The sequence below is a fragment of the Mycteria americana genome, chromosome Z (assembly GCF_035582795.1).
Source record: "Mycteria americana isolate JAX WOST 10 ecotype Jacksonville Zoo and Gardens chromosome Z, USCA_MyAme_1.0, whole genome shotgun sequence".
Taxonomy (NCBI): domain Eukaryota; kingdom Metazoa; phylum Chordata; class Aves; order Ciconiiformes; family Ciconiidae; genus Mycteria; species Mycteria americana.
The window spans coordinates 9737908-9760425 of record NC_134396.1 but is presented as its reverse complement, the minus strand read 5'-3'; the positions used below and the strand labels follow the sequence as shown (position 1 = coordinate 9760425).

At 41.5% G+C, this 22518-nt stretch overlaps 1 protein-coding gene across 1 annotated transcript; it reads right to left on the bottom strand.

Annotated features, from left to right (window-relative positions):
• Window positions 1-11840: 11840 nt before the first annotated feature.
• On the bottom strand, window positions 11841-16902 carry MRPS30 (mitochondrial ribosomal protein S30). Its single transcript, XM_075527288.1, has 5 exons — window positions 15990-16902; window positions 15590-15735; window positions 14423-14525; window positions 13749-13925; window positions 11841-12299 (listed from the first exon to the last, which is right to left on the bottom strand). The coding sequence occupies exons 1-5, from the start codon at window positions 16885-16887 to the stop codon at window positions 12031-12033; spliced, it is 1593 nt and encodes a 530-aa protein (XP_075383403.1). The 5' UTR covers window positions 16888-16902; the 3' UTR covers window positions 11841-12030.
• Between the last annotated feature and the right edge of the window lie 5616 nt (window positions 16903-22518).

Here is a 22518-nt window from a genome sequence, read left to right as displayed (position 1 = left end):
ATATGGGTTGCTAGTTCTAAGTATGGTTAAGTATGGAATTATGTGGTTCTGCATTCTCTGCAATATTTTATTGTACGCTGTTTATTTTGCCACTTCTTCCTAGTTTGTTTAATTGTTCTCAGTTCTGTTCTTTTTTTTCAGCTTTAATACGCAACCCCACTCGTCCAGTACATACAAAAATCCCCTTGTCTTCACTGGCATTTCTGGACACAAAAGGCAGTATGCTTCCTCACTCCCAGAATTTTTTCAGCTCACAGGAAGTCAATAACTATTAGGCTTCATACATTCATACATACTAACACAGCAGCCAAGTACTCTAGCAAAAGCTTCAATAGAGTAACTCCAAATTTATACCAGTGCAACTGAGACTACAATTTGCATTCTATTAACTGCAGCAGAAGCTTTTCAGAACAGCTTCCCAGTAAAAACCAAGTGACAGTGAAGTAAGGAACATAAGGTTAAACTCCATCTGCAAAGGAGCTCCTTGGTTCTCTTTACAGTACTCAAAATAAGCACTTTCCTATTCCACTTTACGTTTGATTTTCTTTTCCCCCAGAAGACAATGAAATGAGTGGGTGTTTATTTGAAGGAGGAATCACTCTTCTCGCTCAGGGAAGGGCACTGCTTCCATTAGGTACTCATCTGAAAGTCATGCCGCAAACACTGCTTCCATTCTGATCTTTACATGGCATAAAGGACAGTATCTGAATTTATAAGGCCTCACCTTTCTCCACACAACATGTAATGAGGAATCTGCATCATATTTAAACAACAGCAAGCAAGCTTTGAAGTTAACTCTAGGCAATACCGGGAAAAGTGATTAGGAAGTGCTAGCAAATCATTAAAATTTAGCACTAAAAGCTCCATGGGAATATTGTCAGACTCTTTTAAAACTTCCATCACTGATTTCGACATTGCATGCCACCACGCTTCAGCTCCAAGCACTGCACTCCATTTGTTCACTCTCCCTCCTCCAGTGACGACTCCTCCCCTTCTGCCAACAACATTATATACCACAACAACTATTCTGTCCTCCATAGGAAACAATAATGGCAACATTAAAGGATTTTTTAAACTGCTTACCTCAAAACTGGTTTGAAATTAAATGTATTTCTGTAGACAGAAGCTAAGCACATTGATTTTAAAGCACTGAATGTAGTTAAAAATTCCCTTGACTTTCCCTAATTAAATTCAGTAACCTCCTTCACAACCATGATAGAAAGCTTGCAGTATGCTAAGATGCCACATTGCCACTCCTCCAAATATTGCTGAGGGTTGCCAAGAAAATAAAAGAATGTCAAAGAAAGAACACAGTCAGAGACACAAAGCTGAAACAGGAAAAAAAAACCCTTAGATGCCCATCCAGCTATTCCTCCTAGTGGCTGAGACCAAGACAAGAAAAGTTAATCAGATACTATTATTGCTTTTTAAAAATAATTATCACACATCATCTGTGTACAACAGTGCTTGATGTTCTGAAGGATACAGAGATTTCTGCATGAATGCCTGGGGGAAGTCACCCTGACTACCCAGTCCAGTCTCCTTTCAAACAGCAGCGGCTGGGATACCCAGCTCAGAAGGATCCATAAAGCATCTATTCCCCATGTTATCATATTTCAAGCATCACAGAACACTTCTAACAAACTAAGACTTATAGGAAAGAAAGAATCAAAGCTACAATCACCGGAAGAAAGAGGAAGACTGTAAACATCACTACTATCTTTGAACATTAATTCTCAGTGGGACTGAATTGTTCTTCAGAGAGGTCTCTCCCTCCACTGACTGCAGAAGAGGTGAAGCTACTATATACGACAACTATGCTTTAGTCAAAGTGCTTCCATTATGCAAGTCTCCATTCTCTATTAACTATTTCTTAAATCTGCTTTAGCAACTATATCTAGACACCTAAATTTTAACGTACCTTAAAAGCACAAGAGGGAGAAGCAAAAACACCCTGCAGATTTGTGAGGCTAAGCTACCAGCACTGACCCAGCTTCTGGTGGGATTTACAGAGGAAGCTGTTGCCCTGGTTATCGTACCTGAGCTGAAATCCAGGTTCAGAGTCACCTGAAAGGGTCTGCCCAGAAGGAGCCTGGGAGAAGAAGGGTGTGGGATCTCAGTGGGGAGACTGGCAAGAGCCAGGGAGGCTCCACAAGGCTGGAAAGCTCCAGAAGGGCGAGGGAGGAAAAAAAATCTCTTTCTTCCTCACAATCCTTCACCTGATTACTACAAGCTCCCCACCCATACCCTTCCCTCTACTCACAGCACCCAAATGCTCTGGCACTTGCCCTTGTCTCTGAGCACTTACACACACCTGCTAGCAGAATTCTTTTTTAGTCAATCTTCTCCCTAGTGTGTGTCAGTAGGATTTTGGACGCGAGTCTCTTAGTAAGGACAAGCCTAGCCCAGAGGTCTTGGTTATTTATTGTCAATACCAAGTAAATATATTAATACCTAACCAACGGAGCCACACAGTTTGCATTATTTTAAATCCCTTTAGCTACTATTTTTTGAAGTCATCATTTTTAGATCATATAAATAATCCATCCTCTCCTGTAAAGACACTTCTGTTTACAGTTTCAAGATGCACAATTCACTTTTACTCCACTTAGCTCAGAGTTTGCTTTTAGGAGACAGACTTGACTTCTGTCTTCTCAATTGTTTCCTTACATTATTTGGCTCAAGTGTGGTGTTTCAGTCCACTGTGCCCTTTCCTAGATACCTTTTAATGCAGAAGGTCGATGGCAACATCACACTTGACATTTAAACTTCTGTCCCAGTTGCTTCCAGCCATCCACAGATTCAGGGCAATGCCATAGTCTGATCCAATGGCTTGCAACAAAAATATAGTTGATTTATTTAAGCCATAATTCTTTGTGCACATATGACATTTTCAGAAAAGCCCAGCAGGTATGTCTCCAGAGAGAGCAAATGTCCAAACACATGGCTGTTACGTTGATTTTGTTTAACATCTCTTCAGTGACAGGCTGGCCATGTGATAATTCAGCTCATGGTCAGCATAATACTATGCTTACAAGAGTGAAAAGCAGCACACTTCAGAAGTTATGTACTGACCAGTTTGAGCAAAGCTGAATGTGTTATTTAGTACATTTGTATTGTAATGAATTCTTGGCGAATGTTTTCAAAGGCACATTAGTGCCTTTAGAAGTACATTTAAAAAATCATCAAAATAATCTATGTACCTTAGAAACCTAAATTAAAATTCCATTAACTTTCAGGATTTAGGAATCTAACCTGTTTAGATACTTCAAAAAATCCTAATGAGAACCTACCTAATTGCAACATTAAGCATACAAGTATTTTTTTAAATATCCGGTCCCAAATTATGTTCATCAAGAATAACATGCTATTAAGAAACAACATCAAATTACAGCTTGTTATTAGTTTCAAAACTACAAAATAAAGTCATCTAATAGTGTGAATCCCTTATGTAAACACAATTGCAACCCTAAATCTTATTATCCTACCAAAGAGTCTGACTCTTAACTCCACCTCAATTTTATCTTTATGCTTTTGGATAATTTCTCTAAGAAGCAGGCATTACTGTTCCGCTGCTCTTTCCCCCATCCTTCTTCACTTTTCTTATCAACTTGAAAAGCTTTTCATGGTGATGTCTGTCTGTGTATTCACACAGGATCTCCCAAAGATTTTATTTGGGCATATCTGCCCTATTAAAACAACAATAAAATATTTGACATGAGCTTCTTAACAGTAACTGGATTAGATTGGGTCATTATTCAAGCAGGTAAAACACTACATACCTTCAGAAAGAATAGTGTCCTACTCTAGCAGTTATCATTGGGAGGTTCAGGAAGTGTTTGAAATCTATGCTTATATACAGAATGAAACACCTACATTTATATACAGGCAACACAGGCTGACTCACCACTGCCTGCTGTTGGCTTCTGGAAGGGAGAAGACACTCGGCTATGTCAGAGGTCATATGTAAGGAATTACTATATTGATAGGAAGCTCAAAGGCAAATCTGCTTTGAGATAAACTTGGAGATACAACAATTCAGTGTACAGCCTCAACTGCATTCTCAGTGTCAGTACTCTGCCAAGAAAGGAAGATGTAATATAAGGTCTTACCTCCTGCTGAAGCCATTTGCAGCTGTGTATCAAGTTGTCATGGTTTAACCCCAGGCAGCAAATAAGCACTACACAGGCGCTCGCTCACCCTCCTCCTGGGTGGTATGGGGGAGAGACTTGGAAAAGCGAAAGTAAGAAAACTCATGGGTTGAGATAAGAACAGTTTAATAATTGAAATAAAATCTAATAATAATAATAAATTGTAATGAAAACAACGAGAGAGAGACAGAGAAACAAAACCCAGGGGAAAAAAACCCCAAGTGCTGCAACTGCTCACCGCCCATCAACCAATGCCCAGCCTGACCCTGAGCAGTGGTCACTGCCCCTTGGCCAACTCTCCCTAGTTTATATACTGAGCATGACATCATATGGTATGGAATAGCCCTTTGGCCAGTTTGGCTGTGCCCCCTCCCAGCTTCTTGTGCACCTGGCAGAGCATCAGAAGCTGAAAAGTCCTTGACTAGTGTAAGCAATGCTTAGCAACAACTAAAACATCTCTGTATTACCAACATTATTCTCAAACTAAATCCAAAACACAGCACTATACCAGCTACTAGGAAGAAAATTAACTCTATCCCAGCCAAAACCAGGGCAGTATCCACCCCTTATTCTATACCATCTACGTCATGCCCAGGTCCTAAACTTCCCAATACATTCCAATTAATCACCCCGCTTTTCCTGTCTTTTGATATATACACACAGCTATCATTCCCTTAGTCTATGGGCCATCCTTCTAAAATGTCCATTGAGTTCATTTAGTCCATGACTTTGGGTTCCATCTGTCATAACAGTCCTTCAGGGCAGGAGATATGGTGTGTGGTGTTGGATTGGTGCATGCTGAAGCCAGTTTTGGTTCCATCACCACAGCACTTTGCTCAGTTTCATCAAAGTTCATTCTTCATTAATCTGGGTGATTCTTACTGTAATACCATTGTAGGTATTTACATTTACTGTAAATAAATTTACATTTATTAATGTCCCAGCCAAAACCAGGACACAAGTAAAATTTGTTTATGCTGAATTAATGCACATGGATGGCCACGATAAGACCAAAAGAGAGACGGTCCAGGCCCAATGTCCACTATTTACCCAAATCTCCGCACATGGTTTCTTCCTACACATCTATAGCATCTCATCTACACACTTCCCACTAATTTATTTCCACAGAATCATAGAGTGGTTAAGTGGAGTAGAAGTGGAAGGCACCTCTTATCTAGTCTACCCACCCTGCTCAGGGCAGGGGCAGCTACAGCAGGTTGCCCAGGGCTCACCAGTCTGGTTTTGAGTAACCCCAAGGATGGAAACTCCACATCCCTCTCTGAGCAACTGTTCCAGTGATCAGTTGCCATTATAGTAAAAAAAAAAAATAATTATGTTTAAGTAGAATTTACTGGGGTTTGTTTCTGGCTATTTCCTCTTGCCCTTTCACTGGATACCACTGAAATAAGCCTAGCCAAATCTTCTTCACTCTTTCCCATCAGGTATTTATACATATTGATAAGATGTCTCCTGAGCCTTCTCTTCTCCAGGCTAAACAATCCCAGAACTTGAGTTTTAAAATTCCAACTCCTGATCACCTTCAATTACCTAGAGAAATATGCTGGTGCAGAGACTGCTTTTAAAAAACCAATCAAACAAAAAGCCTTTAAAGGCTGAAACTTGAGGCTGAAATTTGAACCTGCTCTGGGATATCTGACTGACAATGGCACACACATTCGCAGTGCAGACACTCTTGTGTTAGAAGCTATACCTTCTAACAGTGAAAACAATCCTGTATCATGTCCCTTGAGAGCAGCGATAAAGTGTACTGAGTTGATTACAGGTTAAAGGAATATTGAAAACAAAAAAGAGGAAGGAAATGGAAGGAAGATTTCCTTGAAAGGAGACACATTAAGATCAACTCTTCTTGCTACACAAGGAAAGAAACAAATGAAATCACGCATGACTTAGTAGGAATGAGAAAGGTAATACAGAGAAGATTCTGTAGCAGATGCAGTTCAATAAATTTAACTTCAAACAGCTATTAAAAGACCAAGAATAAATACTTAATGTTCACTCAAAGAATATTTCAGCTAAAGACAGAACCTTCAAATTATGCAGAAACAGGCACAATAAAAAACGACAGGATAGATTAAAAATTATTGCAGATAGTTACAGGTCAATACAACTGAGCAGACACCAAAAAGCTGCCTGTCCTGTCTGGAAGAATTATTTATCTTTCCAACAGCATAAGCCAGATAGCACTTAGTCCTGCAGAGACATAAAAAAGCATGCCAGGTGTCCTTCTACCTCTTTCCCTTCTTCAAGGATTTTTTAAAAGGTTGTAAATAAACTCCTCATAGGGCATCTGCTTCTGGTGGTAAGCAGGCCACCCAGATCATCTTCAAAGCTGTGGAAACAACTGTTAACCTCACAACTTCAAACTCCAGATTCAACACCGATCGGTTTGTTACCAGGCTGAATAGCATGGCAGACTTTAGACTGCCTTCCTCCATTCTGAATTAGATGCTAATAATCCCTTTAATTCTAAACTCCTGCTCCTGTATGTAGTGAGGTTCACAACTTCCTCCCTTCGCATCAATAAATATATTAGCAGTGTCCATATGCTAACTCCTTGTAGCTTGTAATTCTTCTTAGCCTATTTGTAGGCATAGGACAGCCAAGTCTTCCAAGGAACTCAGTTCTGAAAATTTATTTTACCACGTATTTGTTGTGGAAGTGCACAAAGTCAAATCAGGCAGGCGATAAGCCCCAAATAAGATTTATTCTAATCGAAGTGTTTTGGTACACCAACAAACATTAGCAAACCACAGGTTCAGCATGACAACTGACATTAATACTACACAGCCGACTGAAGAATTCCTAAGCTTTAGAACGATGACCCACGATGCGCAATCACGCACCTATAAAATGAGGGCTCTCAGCCTCAAGGAGTTACCTTGGGCGGCTCCCGACCCGACTGCAGACCCGCAGCTCCCAGGAGGACCGACTCCACCCGCCTCCGGCGGGGCGCCATTATACCCCGCTCGCACGTGAGCGGTGGTCGCCTACGGCCGTGCCAGTTTCTATTGGCTGAGGGCTCCATCTACCGGGGGCTGTGCACGTCACCAGAGTCACGGTAAGGGCGCGAAAAGTCAGTCAGCGGCCGCTATGTTTCAACGGTCGGAAAGCCCCGGTCTTTGTCAGGGCGAGAGCACCTGCCACAGTATTTACCTGGTAAACTTTACATAATTTGTCAGTATACTAGAAGAAGGGCTGCAGCACAATCTCCGTAACCATCACTGGCCTCCATTTACTAATATCCTCCAACAGTTCATGGTCCAGGTTTCCAGAATCAGAACAGGACAGGCCTCTTTAGTACTACCCGGAACCTCTCCTGTGGCTAACCAGCCACAAGATGATCAGCCCTGCCAGGAACTCCCCCTGAACATCCACTTGACAAATGTCTCAAACCTAATCCACCTAGATTCGGCTGAGCAACTTCTCATTTCTCTCATGTTCTTGATATAACCCCAGCCTGTATTAGGTTGTCAAATGCAGTGTTACCTGCACTTGCCATCCTTTCACAATAGCAAAAGAGGGGGAACAGTTACCTGTTTTCCCCTACCAGTCTCAGACTCATTGTGGGATTCCACTCCACTGCTATGCAGTGTTATCCAGAAATACCAAAGTAAGTTTCAGTAATGGAATCACAGGAACACTCCTCCTTTAGCAATTACCTGCCCTTTCTTTGTCAGGGATTTGTTATGTTTTGCTCTATGGTGACTGGCTTTCTTGGTTTTGGTGGGAATGACACTCTGTTGGAAGACAGAGAATGTGAAAAAAAAAAAAAAAATACCTACAGGTTTTTCAACTACGGGTCTCACATCTGCTGTTCCCTGGTCCCAGACACAGAGGACTTCATACTAGCTGTTATGTACATTTCTAATTCATGGTTTTTTAGGGTCCTCAACTTGTATTTCTTGAAGGTCTTGTCTTAGTGGAGTAATGGTACATTACTAGAATAGAATGCATGCGGAGTCACATACTGTTTGCAGCCAGTCTGGTTTTGATGCTACCTCAAGTTTTATCACTGCTAACTTACTTCATGGTCTTCATTGTCAGCTTGTTGATGTTGCATTTACTTTGACATTTCTACCTATTTGATAAGTCCGTTTACTTTAACACTTCTACCCACTTGATAGCTTTCTTCCTCCATGATAAAGCAGTTCTTGGGCAACCTCTTCTGCAAGCTTTCTTGGGGCTATGTTTATTAGACTCAGTTTTGATACACAGGACATTATTATTTTGTACTAGACTAGACTTCGCTAACTCAACACAAACTTCACAGTCTCCTACTCTGGTGCACTTTTGTTATACTACTGGTTGGGGATGGCTCATTTTAGCATAGGATGCACTGGAAACCACTTTCATTGCTTCCATCAGAGATATACTGCCAGTATGCGTGGTCTCTACAGAGCCAGTGGGCCAAGTTGTCAATAGACTCTTGCACCAACAGCCAACTTCAAAAGTTGCTCTTGCCTCAGGAAAAAAACCCTCAATGTAGCTCCAAAACAAGGAAACCTTCATCTCCTTCTGAGATAAAAGGAGCAGGTGTCTTCTCAAATGACAGAAAACCTGAGTACAGAAGAGATCAGGAGAGACTTCTGCATGGCCAAGCAGGCACTATAATTGTTGAAGCTATTCCTCCAGTCTGAAAGGAAACAGAACTATCTACCCCAACAACTTGGTGCAACATGACCCTATATAGATGTAAGAAAGTTTCAGTCTTCCCATCTCCTCCTTTCTGCTTTAATTTCGGGAAAGGCTGCTTAGGCAGTTCCACTCCAAGTCACCATTTGCAGTCTCATTATCTGAAACAACAGTACAGGTAGAATTTCATAGATCAGTCATCCACCTGAAGGTGATACAAGTTTTAAGCAAAATAGTTCAGTACCAGTAGTTCAAGAAAATACTGACCAAGAAAATACTTGTGTCATTATGTAAAACCAAATCTTATTTTTAGATTCCGCCTTATGTTCCCTTGTGATATACTCCAATAGGCCTAAGCAGAAATTAATAAAGGAAAAAGGATCCAAACTTGGAGATTTCCATCCTGTGTTCTTTGAATCGCCTTTCTTTGTTTCTTTTAAACAGCAAGCTCAGCTAAATAGAATGCTAAAGCACGATGCACCCACGAGACTTAGAGGAGTAGAATCATGGGAGGTTTCTTTTGAGCAAAGCTCAAGAATAGGAATGCTGCAGCTTCTAACTTTTCTACTTTTAAACATTTGGTAGCTATACAATCTTTAAAGAAAAGAAAAGAACTTTCTTTTGACTTTGTCCTTGTAAGGCAGCATTAAAGACCCTGAACAGATGAGTACAAGATGAAAGATTGCTGTAGAAAACTGCATACATTATGATGTCTCAACTTTGCCAGTCAGTGACAAAAAAGTAAAACAAAGCCTGTCACAATTTTTCTTCAGTAGAAGGTAAAACAGTGCCACCCACTGCTTTTCCAGGGTATCCCCTTGACTTTTGAGACAGCTATAGAAAGCTGAAGTTGGTACTTTGCAATTACAAAATAGCCAGCTCTTGCTAAGCTTTCCCTTCCTCCCTCACTCCAACACTGGCTTCTTCTACCAGGTTATACATCTACAGTGATATTTCAGTCACTACTAAAGCCGCACAAAGGAAAAATGTTGTTCTTTGAACTTGCTTACTACAGCTGAAACCTCATGATAGACAAAAGGCCGAATCACAGAAAGATGAGTGTTGTTTTTACCCTGGGAGCAGGAGTTTCTTTGACTCTACACGTCAGCTTTCCACAGCCACTACTTGTATGCAACTTGTACAGTTTCAAGCTGAAGGTCATACCATATTGCACCACCTGTAAAGATTGTCTGCAGGGTCAGAATACCCAGCTGGTTTTTTTAATATCTTTCCATTCATTTTGCATCATCCCTTTATCACACCAGAAAATAAGTATCAATCACTCATTTTTAAGCTGGGTCACAGGTCATTCTCTATAATCAACATGCCTACCCATTTGTTTAATCCAAGGATCAGCAGCAATCAGAACTAGTAATACTCAAGCATTGTTAAGACAAAAAGAGTGCTTAAGGACTTTTTACTTCTATTAAAAAGAAACCAGTACTCGTGCACATCTTATCTAGATTATCTTCTGCTGGTGGAAAAGTGGCAACTATAGTTTGTTCCAACGCTAGCAAAGTACCAATCAAATAAGACTCTACAACTACCTCATCTTTCATTAGCAAAATACTCTGTAAGCCAGTTTACAATAGGAAGCAGGATCCCCAGTCACTGAGGCTGAAGAATGTGCAGGCAAGTATTTCAACAAGAGTCTTGTATGATTCAGTACTCTCTCTTTAAAAACAAACTATTTGACTCTTAACAAGAACACTGGAAAATTCCAAAAAGGTCAGTCACAGTCACAGAACTACATAAAATTCGAGGCATGTTTAATTACCTCAAAACCAGATAGACTTTGTTGATAGTTAAATATTCCTAAACAGTCCTTAAATCTTGTTATCTTACTAATTGTAGATCCTAGTCATAGTTTGGCTCAGCTGTGGTCTACAAAAAACAGCCTTAAGACATCCAAATATCAGCAATGGAAACATCAAGATGTCCATAGCTGAAATCAAGGTCCCAAGCTAAAGGGAAAACTGTAGACTCCAAATGCATTTGAGAGTTCTCTCTGTGGTTCCTGAGGTGACAGCTTAAAAATGTGCCTGCATGTTCATAATAGAATCTTTGGAGGCAAGTTTCATTGTTTATACCACTGCTCAATAAATGTCTAAAAATTTCCCTTGCTATGTAACTAAATTGCCAGCCATTCACTTTTAAGAAACACTTTTTATTCTGCACTCACTTTCTCTTTAGAATGAGCAAGCATTTAAGACAACTAATGTCTTTTCAGGCACAAAATTAGAAATTTTTCACTGGTCCTGAATATTAAGACAGTAGTTACCTAGCAACATAATCAGATGTTGTTGTGCTTTAACCCCAGCTGGCAACTAAGCACCACACAGTCACTCCCTCATTCCCCCCACCCCCCGTGGGATGGGGGAGGGAATCAGAAGAGTAAAAGTGAGTTGGACTGAGATAAAGACAGTTTAACAGGGAAAGCAAAAGCCATGCACGCCAGCAAAGCAAAGCAAGGAATTCATTCACTACTTTCTCCCATGGGCAGGCAGGTGTTCAGCCATCTCCAGGAAAGCAGGGCTCCATCATGCGTAATGGTTACTTGGCTTCCCAATAAAATGCCATCACTCTGAACGTTCCCCCTTCCTTCTTCTTCCCCCAGCTTTATATGCTGAACATGATGTCATATGGTATGGAATATCCCTTTGGTCAGTTGGGGTCAGCTGTCCCAGCCGCGTCCCCTCCCAACTTCTTGTGCACCCCCAGCCTCCTCGCTGGTGGGGTGGGGTGAGGAGCAGAAAAGGCCTTGACTGTGGGTAAGCACTGCTCAGCAGTAACTAAAACATCTGTGTTATCAACACTGTTTTCAGCACAAATCCAAACCATAGCCCCATACTAGCTACTGTGAAAAAATTAACTCTACCCCAGCCAAAACCAGCACAGATGGTCATAACAAATTCGTACTTCGCTGTGATAGTTGCTGTGATAGAGCTATGGGTCTGCTAAAAAAGTATTCACATGCCTTTGAGTTACTGCAATACACATCTAACAGTAAATACACAAAAGAAATTAAGGTATTCTAGACATTTATTTTTCAGTGTACAGTATTGTACATTTAAATTAAAGAAATAAGGCCCAGATATCATAAAAGATGTATATAGTGTTTGCCAGACAAATACTTGACTAAGAACAAGGCAGATTCTAGCCCATACTTCATGGAGTTACAATGAAGTTCAGGCACATAAACAGGAATACTTCATTGTTTAATTATTCACAACTCTTTTGGTCTGTTTAACAGAAAACGAACCAACTGAAGCAGAACTTCATCATTAAAGCCTTTCACACTACCATCTTCCACAACATCATACAATGGCTTACTGTCTGTACCCCAACAGATATTCTTCCGAGGGTTATTTTGAATAGTTTCTACAGTTAGTGCTAAAGTATTTAGCTGGTAACAAAAGAAAGCGAAGTATTTTCCATCAGTCACTACTGCCTGCGATACAAAAGGATGGGTCACATCTGCTTCATTCCAGAATCCTACAAAATAAAGAAACAACACTAGTTATACAGGACTCGAAATCCCTATCAGCACACACATCTACACCCCAATCCTGAAATACAGAAGAATACTGGGAATTGCAGCAGCCACTTAGTAGGGAAAAAAGTCCTGTCTGCTTTAGCAACACAAGCATTCTTCATACAGACTAACTAAAACACAACCACTAATTAAGGATATTTCCAAGGTCAGGGACACTTTGGACATTTGGACATTTTGTACATAGTTCCCTATCGTTGACTGATAAAAACCCCAAACTGATCAGCTAAGTGACTTTTCAAAATTACTTAAGTTATTACTACATCCAAGTCCTACAAGTGATCTAAGGGGAAATGTCTTTCGACTGTTCCATGCTTCTCACAGGGCAGTGAACATTTGTTTCACAACAGAAGCATGTATATGTATGCATGAGCGTAACGGACTATAGTAACCAGCCAGACAACACGAAGAACACATCAGTAGGTATTAATGCTTCAAACAACCCCTGCTGAGCATTAACAGTCTTTTTAAAATATTTTCTTTACATATTTATGCATGTGTGCTAGCACACACAGTAATAGTCTTAAAAGATATTTAGCACCATGTGCAATGAACACCACTAGAAACTGTTACAGAACAAAGAAAAAGCTTCATAGATTTGAATCATGCTGTCCTAACTCATAATGTGCTTACAACTGTAACCCACTTTGAAGCCAAGACTTTACTTCAATGTTTTATGTCCACAAAAAAAGTCAAGCTTTCTAACACACCATTACATAAAACATTTGATGCAGAGCCAGCCATACATCATAGTCAAAGATTTTCTTCCATGTGTTGTTTCACAAGTGAAACTACAAACCAGCAAGTATCTTCTAGTAACACTAGATAACAATTATAATTACATGAATAAGCAAAATGATCAGGTCTATCCATCCAGGTCTTCCGGGATTTTTAGACAAACATAGGCATAAAATCCTAAAGTAAGACTGCTGACATTTTCCTTTCGCTGATTGTAGTTTCATAGAATGGACATTTCTGAAACAAGGGGCTAAGCAACATAATTGTTTCAGGGAAAAAGAAAAAAAAACACAAAACACAAAACAAAAACCCAAACCTGCTTTATATCTATCACCTTTCCCCATAACAAATGTGGAGTAAGCAAGTGAATGCAGGATTGAGGTTTTTACACAGGCTTAGTGTAATATATGAAAAAATATTTTTCTGCATAATTAATTCTCCCTGTGTCAAAGTACTCAAAGACAGTCTTAACTAACTCCCTTGTATAAGGTCTGCTTCATTCATTGCTTTAATTAAATTTTCAAAGACCTACTTAAAGGATGGTCTTCAGAAGAAAAAGTATGAGAAAAAGGAAGGTGGTGGGGAGAAAAGGATAAAGAACTTTATAGTAGGCATTCATCACCAGGAAGAATTTATAAAGTTGACTGTCTCACCTTGATACATTGCTTGTGCTGCTGTCCAGGCAAAGAGACTTGCAATACCATTAGCTCGATAAAGAACTTCAATCTGATCCTCAAGATTTGCTCTTACAAACCTCTCCCGTTTTAGTTTATCAGGAATAAGATGAAACTGGGTGTGTCCATAACAGCATGGATCTGCTACCTTTGATCCTGTGTCCCCCAAAAAGAAAAAAAATTAGAAGTCAGTCAGACAACACTTATGTACAAACACATCTTTACTATCAGACTCTAAACAACAGAAGGTTAGAAACTCTACTGTAGATCTGTATAAATGCTGAGATTCCTCCATTGCTGAGTGGGACTGGAGGGCTTGCCCAACTCCAAAAGGCAAGAGATCATGTACTAAAATGACTCTGAGATGTATCAAAATTCAAAGTCGGTTTTCTGCTAATTTTCTATTCCAACCTCTTCAAGCACATCTGGATAGAGAGTACCATATGCACAGGAAGATGCTACTCCCCACTGCCTAACCGACATGGAATCTCAACAGAGATTATACAGTATAGTTACATATAAAAATATATGAATTTTTTTTCTGTTGATGGGAGGAGAAAGGTAAGGGGGGGTATTTGTTTTGGGGGTTTTGTTGTTGTTTTGGTTTTTTTACACAAAAAAGTAGTTAACATTTCATGACTAGAAACTCTTACCTATAAATACCTTGTTTTCATACTGCTTTTTGAACAGCGGCAGTTTGGATGGTTTGTGATCAATAACAGGAACATCTCCAAGATCTGACTCCAGCGGTACAATCTTGAAGGAAGTAGAAGAAAGAAAAGCCATGATGTAAGTCACGTTTCTGACATCAGGCCTCATATAATATGCCACTTTCTGGTCAGACAGCAGAAGGTGGAAGTCTTGCTTACATACACCATTTCAGTTATAACTTTAACTGAAAATGATTGTTTGCAACAGCATTTCTTGTCTTGTGATGAGTACTAGTACACGCATCTTATTATGAATGTCTGAATTTTCTGCAATATACAGAAGCATTGTGTGAAACGGTGCTAACAAAGCTGCCAGTTGGTACTACCTTCAAAACCAGGATGCACTTCTGTAGAAGATGAAGAAAAACACTTCTAGAAGCAGTCAATAAACTAACTTGAACCAGCAGAGCGAGTTTACTGTTTTGCTCTATGTAACATTTTTAATTGCCTAGACATTTCTTCCAAAATGCCAAGGTCTGTACATCTGACTATATTAACCTAAGCAAATTTACAATTAAGCTAGTAAGAAATGTTCAGCATTTACAGAAAGTGGAGCAGTTTTCTGTTTGTGGTGGAAACTGGGCAACAGACACTCACAGGCTACACAATTACCACTGTATAAACCTAGAAGAAAAAGAATATTGAATCAGCTTCCAGAAAACTGAGCATTCAAGAAAACAACCGTTAAGCAGTACTAACAGGTGACAGAGCTCACATTCTGATTATACATGCTCTCTCTTACTCCATTCTTTTCTTCTCCATTTCTCTCATCTTATTCTCCTACACTGAGAACATTCCACACCACATTTCTTACTCCTGCCTCCACTTACAAGCACAAAAGAAGTTAAAAGCTCCATTTAATTAAGTGTAACAACATGCATTTTATCTAAAGCACAAAGATGACCAACTTGAAGTCCAGAAGACCGTCTCAATATCTAGCAAGCACTTACAATAAGGTAGTAAGGGCATTAAGACTTGAAAAATGCACAAATGTGCTACGTGCCTGATTAACCCAGGTCCTTCACATACTACCTATTGCATGGTTTCAGTGGCAGTCAGAAATGTAAGTGAAAACGCATGTGATTAACTTGCTGTTGAAAATATCCACACCTCTGGAAGTTGCTTTGGTACACGGATCTGGAGATGTGGGTGATCATCTATCTGAAATCGCACAGGATCAACTCTACCCTTTCGATGTCCATGAACAACAACTTCCTCACCATGATGCCAGTAATAGTTTACTTCAGGTTTTAGATCTGAAACAGAACAGAGGGACAGAAACAGAGATCACCCCTTTGCACTTAAAACCCTCCCAATTCTTATTCTGTAGCTGCAGTAAAACAGAAGAATCAAAATCCACTTGCACCGTGTGGGACAACGGAGATGAGATTAATCACTAGCTATGGCCTGAACAACTCAGCTACACCAGCGACACTCCTGCCGGGTTCACAGACCAGCCCCACCGCCCAAGGGCTCCCACCTCCCTCTCCCTCCCACCCCCCTTCCACACCAAGGGAGGAGGCAGCCAGCAGCGGGTTGCGACCGCACAGGAAAGCGGCGAGGGTGGAGACGAGCTGCGTAAGGAACGGGCCGGGCGTGTGATCCTGGTCGCGGTAGAGGTACGGCCGCTTCTTGTTCTGGTAGAAGCTCTCCTGAAGGAGGGCGTCACAGGCGAGGGAGCGCAGCTCGCCCATATCCAGGTACGGCGCCGCTCCCGCCGCCAGCCCCGGGGTTTTCGCAGCCCCTGGTGCCGCCGTTCCCGGCGCCGGAGCTTTGGCGGCCTCAGGTGCCACTCCCGCCGCGCCCTCCGGCGTTTTCGCGGCCTCCGGCGCCACCGCTCCCGGGGCTTTCGCGGCTGCCGACACCGCTCTCGGGGGCAGCCCCGGCACGAAGACGGTCTTGGTGAAGCTCCGGTACCAGCGGTCGGCGTTGAGGGCGAAGGTCTGCGGGTAAAGCATGTACTTGGGCCGCTGCAGCTGCCCGTAGAGCCGCAGCTTCTCCTCGATCGAGGCCGCCGCGTGCACCCGCTGGTTGAAATACTCCAGGCGCCGCCGCTTGGCCGCTTTGCTCTTCGCCGTGGCGGAAGCCACTATGGGCGGGTAGAGCGAGTCGGGGGACTGCGGAGGGGCAGCGGACTCTGTCTGCGAGAACCAGCACCGGCCGTGCGACAGCAGCCGCCGCCGCCCGGACGCCGCCATTTTGCAGAGTAGCGAGACCGCGGAAGGGCAGCCTTCACCACCTGGAACACCTGATTGGCCGCTGGGAACCACGTGAACTAGCCAACCTTCCAATCGACAAGCGCCTCCGCGAGAGAGCGCTGCCGGGACAGAAAGGGGCGGGGCCTTCCGGGAGGCGCGTCGCTCGATGGCCCCGCGCTCCTCCCGCAGCGCGGCACTGCTTCTGCGCATGCGCCACAGGTGCCCCGCGGCCTCTCCGGGACGGGAACTACAGCTCCCAGGATGCTCAGCGGGAGGCGGGCCGGAAGTGCCGGGCCTCGCTGCGGGTTCCTCTCGCCGCGGCGCCCCGGCGCTCCGGTGCAGCCGTGTGGGGAAGGGCTTGCCCGGCTGCCGTCCCGTCTGCCCAGTACGAGTCCGCACGTCAGCGGGGGGCCCACATCGCAAAGAGAATGGTTCTGTTGCACAGGCAAGGAGCCCTTACCCGCCTTCATTCGAGGAGAGAGCGGTTTTGAACCCGTTTTCTACGTGCTCATCTTCAGGAGATAATTACCCGCCCCCCAGCTGGTTTGAAAGACCGACCGCTCAATCTAAGTGACAGGGATAAAGTCTCTCTAAAATAAAAAAAATAGATTAAGCCCTTTTCTGTACAGAACCCCTACTAAGGACAAAGGCTTCTGTACAAACCAAGAACCGTAGCAGAAATACGAGATAATTTATTGAAAATCTGGAAACTTGAACATGCGTGACTCGGCTCGGGGCATGACGAGCACAAGCCAGCCTGATTGCCTCTGCATCCGTCATTGTAAATCCGGGGCTGGCCTGCTCTGTGGGAAAGACTCGTTCTTCCAGGACAGTGGGTACCCACAGCTCCGAGTGTACACCGAAATAACAGCTTGTCGGGAGCTGCAAAACCTCTGGAGCTGGCTGTCATAAAGGAATTCGACTCTGCTAAAGTATGATCTGTTATGACATTTGTTTATGAAACTGGAAATAAGCTAAAATTGGCACACTGACACTACAAGAAGTGCTATTTATTATTCTTACAAGTTTTCTTCTTTCATTTTTTTTTTTAACTTGATTACTCGCAGTGTTCTTGGGAGATATTTTTTTCTGTATTTCCATGACATTTCAGTATTGTCTGAACTATCTAAAACATTCAGACTGACCGGGGGTGGGAGAGGAAGTTATGAGTGGAATTGGGACAGGAGACACATTACATACATCCCAGATAATCTGCTCCCTTTCTTTATCTTCAGTTTAGCTCCCTGCTGGATTGGTGGTCAAAGCTGCAATGGTATTTGGAAGAATTTTTGGAATACATGGCAGAGGTTGACACCCAGTGTTTGGGTTGAGATTTTCAAAGAATATAGAATATAGATATAGAATATCTTTATAAAAGATAGATTTAAATATTAAGTTGTAACTCAGTTAAGTATTGGGTATTTAAACTTTGGATGTTCAATTTTGAATCCATCCACTCTTCACCAGAAGGGTGAAGGGACAAGGCCTTAGATAGATGACTGACCGTTTAGGGAGCAACTTCCCTCCTTTTCCTCATCCCACATACTGCAGTCTCCAAGTGCATCTGGAAGCCTGTTTTTCCCTTGATTGATAAAGGACACTAGCCAAATGTGGCCAAGCTGAAGCTATTGAATCTCTTCTTTTATGATCACAGCCAGCCATGTCATAAACTTACAGACACTGTTACAGCAAATCACCGTTACCATTCTTAGGCATTGTGCTGCTGCATCTCCTGTTTCAAAACTTGTTTCCTTTGGTGGTTAGAAATATTCTTCTCATTTCATGCTTAAATGTATTCATGGTCAATTTATACCTGTTTGTCATTGTGCCAACATTGTCCTTTAATTAGCTTTTTCCCCTCTCCAATGTTTGCCTTCTAAAATATTGATGGAGACCAGTCATATCACCTCTCAGTCCTCATTGACAGAGACTAAACAAGCTCTTCTCACACAGAGAGATCTCCATTTCCCTGATCATCTTAACAGCCCTTTCTTGCATTTGTCTCAGTGATATGTGACCAGACTGTACCCATTATTTCACGCAAGGGACTGTATTACCTACACCAGGATTACTAACATTTTACCATTGTTAAAAACCTTTTTCATCATATTGTCAAATCAGAATTGCCTGCCTTGCAGCCGTACGACACTGTGAACAGCTTTTGCATAGGATATTTTAAATCCTCAAGAAGTTCAATACAGAAACTGAATATAAGTGATTAAGTAAGTGAATGTTTCAAGGACCATTTTTATTTTCCCTACTTTATTCAAAAGCTTTAAATGTTTTCTGCACCCTGATACTGACTATAACATTAGATAAGAGGTGTCAGGAACCAATGCTATGCTTTTACCTACACTTAAAATCCCTGAACTATCTACTGATGTTCTCGTCACAGGTCAATTTTATTTGCTTGGCATACACTGTAGTATCATTCATCTTGATGTAGGAGTTGCAAGGGCTTGGATAAAAGGGCCCAATAGACAGTCTGGTTAAAGGTACTGTCAGGCTTTGCTGACAGCTCTGTCATAAGCTTTTAATAAAAATATATCATCCAGCCATAGATCTCCCAGTTCGAAAAGGCAAACCAACAGTTCAAAAAGGTTCTGTTTTCCTTCTTTACTGAGATAATCCCTCTGTAATATCCAAATTATCCTAAATCTATAAACCCAGAGCATCTTTGTGTTGGTTAAATAAATGCTTAAAAAGAGCCTGGATTAGAAAACTTGTACCCTGCCTAAAATGTTCAATACAAATGCTAAACTGAATGCCATAGCTTCAAAATAAATCTCTCAAATTGAAACTAGAAAAAAAACCTGCATCTCAGTTCCAATGTGAAGGTCATTGGAGAGGGTTAGTTAGAAGTCCAAAAGTAGTTCAGAAACTAATGCAGTTCACCTTATTGAACCTATTCTATAGGGAGGGATGACACAGAAATTATTCTGTTTCTGAAACTCAGAAATGAAACAAAGTATGTTAAATGTACTCACTCAGAGATGAGAGTGCATAGACATTAATTACTGGGCAGGCTCACTATCTCCTATATACAAGTGTAGAAGCTGCTTAAGCGCACACACTTCTTCAGTAACCTTCACCAGAAGTGCAGGCGCAGCCCAAATGGGATCACAGGGATCACGTAATGGAGGCATATCTTATCCAAGGCCCAGCAGGAGGTGTGAAGTCTGAGTCTGCTTCACCTGGCCATGGTGGGGTTGCTCCATGTCCCATGGGAGTCACTGCAGGATTTGCAGCCACTGAGAAAGGGTTCAGCCCTCACACCAGCTAAGCCATTTCTTTCATGCCTGTGCCATGGTATTGGCACCATGTACCTTCTCAGAGACCTGCAGCTTATTTTAGAAGGAAGAAAAATGAGATAACAGTGAAATTGAAGCCCTTCAAATTAGGAAACCTGAAAAGGGAGCTGCAAGCTAGACATGGGTTTTGCTGTAGGCTGAGTAACAAAAGATACTGCAGCTTGATGCTACAGCAGTGATGGCAGACCCTGGGCACATCTGAGGACATGCTGAGGATTGATGATGTCCCATTCCAGTTCTCTTAGCAAGTTAGTCCAAAGATATACCAGAAAACGGATTAGAAGTCGGTTCTGAAAAGTTCATAGTGAAAAGAGTCTCTAGAGCTGTGAAAAACAAAATTACTAATCAATATCAGATACTCCTCTTGTAATAGTATCTCAAGACCTCAGAGGAAGACTGAAGCTCCATTGTGCTAAACATCACATCCTACACCTGCATAATAAATAAAATAGTTCTTGGTTTTGTAATGTACTTCTCAGTATGTCAGGTTGTAGAGGAGACATACACTGTACTGTCAGGTTACTGGTACAAAGCAGACAGCATGCCTCTCACATTGTTCTTCTAACCAATTCAGTTTTATTTTAAAATTTCTGCAGAAGCTGCAGAGTCAGCCAATGTCTCTCTTAATCTGGGGACAGATTTTGGACAAGGCACATCCCTTCTTCTTGGTGCTCATCTTGGAGGACGAGAATCAGGTTTCAACCAAATAGGAATGTCTCCAGGTTTAACCAGTTAAGGTTTAATTCTCTGCCTAGCCACGTTTTGTTTGTGACTCAGGGCTAGATCCATAAAAGAACTTTAGTGGGGACTGCGCCTCACCCTCTCGTGACTACCTAAAGCTCTGACTAGTACTGGAACCTACCTTTTTATTGCCAAAGTTAGTAGACTAACCCAAAACGTACAGGCTATTTCAGAACTGGAAGGAATAGATCTCCCCAGAAGATCTTTTCACCCTCTTAGTGGCCCAGGTCTGTTTAGAAGACATTTTAAAAGTTTAAAATGTCATTATTCTTCAGAGCAAGCGTGATACTGGCTATTCATTGAAGAAAAATAGAGTGTCATATTCATGGTTACAGTATCTCTCTCTGACTGAGTTAGTGGCTAAAGAGGGGGGGTCAGCTTCTTCCCACCTGCTTCAGATGAGATTTCTATGTTTACAGATGTTTTGTTTTATGGACAGGCTACAGCATTTGCACTGTATGTTCCATGTAAAACTGGGACTGTATGCTCCATGTAAAATTCCACATACTGCAGTAGACACAATCTTAACCATTGAAAAGATGTTCATTATTTTATGACTTATGTCTTTAGCTTATTTTAAAACAGATTACACGTTACAACAACAGCTGCCAGATGATAATTTAAAGCAACTCATAGCATAGATACACGCAGTAGGGCAAAGCCAGTATCGTCTTTACTAATTGAAATCTGTGGACAAAAACATGTTTCTTACATGATTTCCAAATATCTTTATAGGAATATAAAATGCATATGACAGGCTGAAGTCTTCCATTACACATCCTTCAAAATTAAAGTGCTTCTAGAACTACATAGCACTCCAAACAGCACCCATTAGAATTAAGCTTGCATTATGTTTCAACTGCTATTTTAATGTAGTTTCTCAGACAAATTCCTTTTGGGCTAAAATTGCCTATGTTCATCTATAGATCAAAGATCACACACACACACCCCCCTCCTCCCATTTTAAGCAAAATCAAAGCACTTTTGTTACAGGACTATGGAAATAGGAGGTGTGGGGGGGGGATGTGTTTCTGACTAAAGCTTCCCTTTAATTAGGAAAAATATGTTAAAAGAATTAACTTCAAAGTTGGACCACTTTCTAGTTCTCATGTGAGAGCTGAGAGTCCAGGTGAATTTAATGAAAGTGCCTCACATTGTTTCAAAGTAAGGAGCCTTCCAACTGGGAATTCAAAAGATGCACAGGCACATTCTATCTTCTGTGGCTTTAGATGCCATTACAGCAGCGCAGCTGAGAATGGTGATGACATTCAAGACCACTCTGGCTTCATAGTGCTGTGAAGATAAAAGCTTATCTGGAAGACATGCTTTGAACAAAGCTTAGTTTCACTGCATCAATGCCCATTAGCTAAAAAAATCAGAAATCCTTTGGGAAAACTAGATTTCTTAGTCAGTGTTATATCGTATTTCAGTGCTATTGTAGCAATTACAAAAGAATACCTCACATATTCCCCATGCATTTTGGGGAACCTCTAGCTAGTGGGCATCCCATATATGCTGTTTCAGGCCATTGCATGCAATTTTCCCAAGGTTTGTTTTGTATGTGCAGAAAATCCAGGAGCATGAGCTAACTTTAACCCCTACTCTTTAAGATTACTTAGTGCTAAACAAAAAAATCTTTATTGTGAAATTAGTGAGTAAACTGAAAGAAACAGAAGTTGATTGACTGGAGGAAATAATACACTGCCATTTTGAAAGGCAGATAGACCTATTTGGATTCTGATGTGATAGCTAAGTGACAATTCAAACATTTGTGCTAAGTGACTTTGTC

Bases quoted from the DNA above. Each gene is read 5' to 3' on its own strand.
- MRPS30 (XM_075527288.1), bottom strand. From the start codon at position 16,887: ATGCGCAGAAGCAGTGCCGCGCTGCGGGAGGAGCGCGGGGCCATCGAG. The intron at 14,526-15,589 runs GTGTGGATATTT...ACTTCCTTCAAG, and splicing joins TACCAAAGCAACTTCCAGAG to ATTGTACCGCTGGAGTCAGA. The intron at 13,926-14,422 runs GTAAGAGTTTCT...TGGGGGACACAG, and splicing joins TGAAAACAAGGTATTTATAG to GATCAAAGGTAGCAGATCCA.